This window comes from Mastomys coucha, unplaced genomic scaffold (genome assembly GCF_008632895.1).
Source record: "Mastomys coucha isolate ucsf_1 unplaced genomic scaffold, UCSF_Mcou_1 pScaffold22, whole genome shotgun sequence".
Classification (NCBI taxonomy): Eukaryota; Metazoa; Chordata; class Mammalia; order Rodentia; family Muridae; genus Mastomys; species Mastomys coucha.
The window spans coordinates 224,309,434-224,315,433 of record NW_022196905.1 but is presented as its reverse complement, the minus strand read 5'-3'; the positions used below and the strand labels follow the sequence as shown (position 1 = coordinate 224,315,433).

General features: G+C 43.2%; 1 protein-coding gene across 7 annotated transcripts in view; it reads right to left on the bottom strand.

Moving 5' to 3' along the window:
- Phkb (phosphorylase kinase regulatory subunit beta) overlaps window positions 1–6,000 on the bottom strand; it is a 210,521-nt gene that overhangs the window by 113,240 nt on the left and 91,281 nt on the right. For all 7 annotated transcript variants that reach the window (XM_031340678.1, XM_031340676.1, XM_031340673.1 and 4 more), the window contains one exon: window positions 3,639–3,702. In XM_031340678.1, the coding sequence (XP_031196538.1) occupies window positions 3,639–3,702 (64 nt within the window). The remainder of the gene's footprint in view (window positions 1–3,638; window positions 3,703–6,000) is intronic.

Here is a 6,000-nt window from a genome sequence, read left to right as displayed (position 1 = left end):
ACAAGGACACGGACAGCTATTACCCATTTAGAGCCAAGTCTTTAACATCATAGAGGAAAGCCCACACAGACTTATCACCTGCTTGAAATCTTTTTGGAACCTGCTTGAATGCACTCTTAGGCCTACATATTTCAAAGGAAGGCAGACGTCTGCTCTGTTCTGAACACTTTGCAGAACATGAGCAGTCTGTCATCACCAATTACAGACTTTGACATCAGTGAATTTGTCAGTCTCTTGCCTTCCACAATTAAAGGCAAGAACAGGAAAGGATGTGTTATATGAATTACTTGAAAGAGCCTATTAACTTTGGCTGTTTGATATTTAATTTATAAGTGTTTTACTTACATATATGTCTGTACTTCACATATGTGTCTGGTACCCACAGAACCCAGAACAGGATGCTAAATCTCTTACGACTGGAGTTGTAGATGGTTGTGAGCAGCCACATGGGTGCTGGGAACAGAAGCCAGGACCTCTGGAAGAGCTATTAACCGCCAGCCATCTCTCCAGTACCCAGACTGATCTTCATCTTCTACTTTCTAAAACCTCAACTCCATATAATATGCTGACTCTACCCAGAGCCTCTTTACAGCTCAAACTGTTCTGCCCAACTTAGTATCTGTCATTGCTTGTTCTAATAGATGTGCAAGATAATTGTCCTTGACCATTGCCATGAGGACATGAGTTTTAGAAGTACAGAAGGGCTGTCCTCTCCCTGTTAGCCTCATGACCAGAACAAATATTTCTGACACAGTCTCAAAGGCCAGAGGTATTTATCTGCGATCCTTATATGCCGCTAACACCAACAGGCTCTGTAAGTGAAATGAGGTTGAGCGAGACCAGGGCTGGTACATGTGCCACTAGTGCTATTATGTCTTGGGCAAGCTCCATGCTTCTGGAGAGTGGGTAGACATTGCTCAGCATCTTCTGACCTTGTAGATGCCATCAGGAGCTCTCACCTGCTATGCACAGCTTTGACAGATGTTCTTAGAAAGGTAGTTTCCCTGGCTGGTCCTGGGCTAACGGAATTTGGAGAGAAACAAGGGCTTCTCATAAAGATGGCTATTAGTAGCTATATCAGATTAGTAACTATATCAGTCATCAAGCCATCAAGAAAAAGAATGAGGGTAAAGTTGGTTAGACTCATTCTTAGAAACAGTTGAAGAGGAGCAGAAACACACAAAGCAATTGAAAGGCTAGCAGAAAAGTATGGCAAAGTAAATAAGCCCAGATGAGATCTAGAAAGGCCTCTAGAACAAAACAAGCAGAGTAGCCACCAGCTGGTGCTCAGCTGTGGTCCATACCAGGACAGTGCAGAGCAGCCACCAGCTGGTGCTCAGCTGTGGTCCATACCAGGACAGTGCAGCGCAGCCACCAACCAGCTGGTGCTCAGCAGGAGGCGCAGGGGCTGCCCAGGACGAGCTGCCTCCTCTTCATGAGGAGACTGTAGGTTTGGTGAACTGAAAAGAGGCTGACCTGGAGACACTGAGGGTGGAGTGATGGGCAGGACAGGGCTAGCCACAGAAACTCTGACAGATGTATACAGTAGAAACCAAAGCTGTGATTCTCCAAGAAGATGTGACTAGTCAGAGGACTACAGGAAGCACTAGCCCAGCTACATTCTGAGAGAGCACAGCACGGGAATGAGACAAGTGTGACAAGCCTGTGCAGTCCTGGGACCTCTGACAAGATGTATGGGAAACAACAACAAACCAAGCAAAAACCAGCCAAGGCTGAGACAGGAAAGATTACCCAGTGATCCATAATGGCATGCAAAGGCTGAGGGAAACGGGCATTCAGGCGCCTTCCACCATCCCTGGGCTTGTGCTCCAGAAAGTTAGCAAGGAAAGCGCTAGCATATCAGAAAGTTACATGTGTGCAGGGCATCAAATCGGGGCATTCTTATGGAGAGTGGAGTCCCACACAGACATCTCAGCAAGGAGGTCACACCCATTAATGTGTGAATTTATGACATTGGACCCTTCACTTTACCATGCAACTGCTAAAAAGACAGTTCTGCATAAGAAATGACACTGGGCCTAACCAGGAAGGAATATTTCTGGTTTGTTTTTTTTTTTCCCTTACTTTTTGATATACACTTTGGTCTGTCAACTGGTTGGCTGGTAGGTTGGTTGTAGGTTGTGCCTCATCTGAGGAAGCATTTGTGACTGTCCTTTCTTTTTCCATACCTATTCCCATTACTGCTGTGTGGCTAAAAGAAAACGACCAATTTTTTTTTTTTTTATTTCTACTTGAGCTAGTAAATGAATTGTCCATTTAGTAACATTTAGCACAGTTATGTTAAAAACAGCTATGCTCTTGGCTGCACTTTAGAATTTCTGAGCATTAGAACTCTAAGGGAATAACTCTAAATTCTAAAGAGCGTCCTTTATACGAGGTCAGGAAGGTGCTTATGTGTCATGAATGACTGCTTTCAGAATCCCTCTGAGTCTAATGTACATGTAAGATTGAAAAACATGCTAAGAAATAATATTGGCAGAACATTTATACCTAAGATTAAAATGCCTGGTTAGGCAGGTGAGATTCCAGAAAAGTAGAGCTTCGCCAGCCAGCAGGGACAGCAGTCACAGTGGACTGTGTGCTCTATGGAGTGTGCATAGAGAAGAGGGGTTAGGTGTAGGCATGGCCTCAGGTACCTCAAAGGAAGCAACACCATGACAAAAGCTAAGCCAAGCACTACCAGAATCACAGCAGACCTGGACAGTCAGCTCCACTCAGTTTTCTCCTTTGCAGCTTAGGAAGATCTAACCGTTCCAAGCTGCCGCCATAGTAAACCCTCTGCTTTAATCCAGGATGCCTGGCATTCTTCTTGAGAAACACTAAGAAGACTTACAACCCACCCCAATTTGTTAACTTCCTTATCGGACTTCCTTTTCTTATCGTTTTGGCCGACCCACTGTCTCTGCACTGGACCTCTATGACTAAGAACACTAGCAACCAGCTGTTAGCCACAATCACATACGATGTCATGTTGCTCTGCCATTTCAGGAACCTTCAAGCATTCCTGAAGAAAATGAGTTCATGGTCCAGAATACTGAGCTTTCTCTTACACATTCTCTTCTAACAACAACTGAATCCACTGTCAGCTCTTAGATTTTATAAGTGGAAAAAGTGCTTAATGATCTCATGAAAATCTAAGTGATTTTTCTGGGCTCTACTTTATCCTGGGGGGTGAGAGATGGGGAGGGAGGAAGGGAAGGAGGGACGGAGGAAGAGATCGCTTTACTAAGCCCACAACGTCCCATTCCTACTACAGACATTATAAAAATTCCCTCGCTGCATGAAATGAATAAAATTGAAACCAACATGAGCACTGACATGTAAACTCTATGGTGCACAATGCCAGGAACACATCAAAAATGTGAAACTCCTCAGAAACAGCTTGGAGAATAGAGAGCTTACCCAACAACCAAAATCAGACTTATCAGCCTACCACCAACAAATGAAAGGTGAACTTCAAGGGGTTAACCATTTCCAAGCAAAGTTGCTCCAGCATGGGCTGCCACAAATAGTTCAGGTAGTCACAGGTTTTAAAGAAATGACTTTGATAACAGATAGTAAAATTACCTAGACATGCAAATAATTAGTTGTTTGGTTGTTTTTTTGTATTTAGTTACCTGGTTTCCAAAGAGATTAAATCCATTAATTGCTTCTAAGGCTGCTTTTGCTAAGCCAACAGAGCTAGAGAGAAGGGAAAAATATTACTATTAACATCCAATGGGCAAGTTTCTTTATGAACATTCACTAACAGTCCACACAGGAGGAAAACACCATCCCCACAGTCCATTATTTTAGTTTCATTTTTCATACTAATCACACACAAAGACTACTTCCAGGTTCACCTTGACCTGGATTCTACCAGTAAATGGAACAGTTTTATTTCTGTTCATGAACTCAAGAAAGAACAGGGTAAGCCCTGTGCAGTCACTGCTTGCTTGGGCATCATTACTCATATCAATGAAACAGGCTTTTCTGGTGTCAATTTGAAGCCTTAAAGAAGATTTTGTGTGTCATATACTTGTTACAGAATGTAATTTAGTGTAGCCACTCAAATCTGGACTTTTTAGGATCCAATAAAATTGGCATTACTTTATGTTCACAGCATTCCTGATCACCGTGTCTCTCAATTCTCTGTAATAAAATGAGTGTTATTTCCGTCAGTGTCCCACTCCTTTGACCTCTTAGACACTACATATAACTGTGCTGAAAATGACTTATTTCAGTAAAAATGTAATGTGCTGCGCAAGTGCTCCAAGCACAGTGAACTTTCGTCCTCGCTTAGACCATGCCCGACGCTGCTAACACTGAAGCGCTCACGTCCAGCTTATTTTACTAACTGCACATTAGTATTTGTTTACTCAGCCCAGCTGCACACATTGCTCATGTGTATCACTGAAACTCAACAAACTGTCATCGCATCAGTATGTCTCTAGTGCACCCCCAAAGCAGCAACAGCACTAAGAACATGTTAGGAATGCCAGTTGTCACTCTTCCCTGGGAGGAGGACTGGATAAACAAGTGTTTGCATGGACGCTACATTTCAGAATGACTGGCTGAATGAGTAGCGCTGTTGTAGGACACCATCCTCAGGGTACAGCACGTTCAAGGTGGGTCCTGCTGTTCCCTCAGAAAAGAAGGGATAAAGAGGGGTCACTATACCCTCATTTGAAATTCCAGCTACCCTACCAGCAGATTTTGTTTTAATCGGCTGCATGCGGTTTGTAGAGGTGTTCAAATATGGACTACAGAAGTTGAGGTGAAGTGGGCTGAGACGAGTCACTCCAACTATGCAGTGCTGAAGTCATCGTCCACACTGAGGTGGGATGGTCTGGTGATGTAGCTTCTGTGCTCACCCATGTTGCTCTAAACACCCTGTGGCTTGCTCCTGTGAATATAGTAAGGTCACTGGCTCACCAAGGTGGACGTGGATGCAGCTGTTCCCTTGCTGTGTTGTCAGGGCCCTGTCTGGGTGAACAGGTGTTTATTCACATCTCTCCCAGGAAAAATTAACCCAACAAGCTCACTGTGGGATGCTTCTGACCACGCATAAAGCCCTGGACTCTGCCAGGACCCATCAGAAAATGAACAAATGAAAGAACAAATTAGAACCACCATACTTAACTATCAATTACTGGCTCATCAACAGTTTTAGAGGTTTATACAAACTGTTCTCACTAATTTACTATAGGATAAGTGGTAAGACACATTAAAATCTATGTGGCTGGGAGAGTGGCTTTGGAAATAGGACTTGGAGGATTCAAGCTTGATCTAACCCAAACTCTTCCTTCCCGAGGACTAGCTTTTATAGTTCCTGAAGGTGCTATACAAGCTGCTAAGGGAAGAATCCAATAAATAGTCCTACCTAGCTGTGACACCTATGAATCACAGCAATGATTAGCAGGAGAGATATGCTTAAAGGAATAATAGTGGTATTTATATTTTGATGGTAACCAAAAGCTGTCTACTGGGGCTTAAAGCCTGATGATCGGAAAAGAACTCATGCCTAGTATCTAGACAACCTACTGAGGTCATGGATCATAGAACCTTCCGTTGCCACCTTCCTAAGGGCATCCTAAATATCTATCCTTATACTCACAGATAGGCGTAGGTCTCATCCTCCATCAAAGAAACTTCTTTCTGCAGCAGATGGAGACCATGACAGAATGCCACACTGATCAAAATGCAGATAGCAACTGACCTGACTGTGGGGTGTCCAGTCCCAGTTAATACATCTACAACAGAACTACACCAAACTCTTAAGGGATGAGCCCCCTGACTACTTGGTTACTGTACCAAGTAGTCAGCCCGAAAATAATATACCTACAAGCAACACTAAACAGCCTCAGTATGTTGTATTTATATTTATGTATTCAGTTATGTATGTAATTTAAGAAAAGAAAAAGGAGCCATGAACTAGAGAGGGAATAAAAGGCTTGAGAGGTGTTGGAGCAAGGGTGTAAAATTATATAATATTTTAAC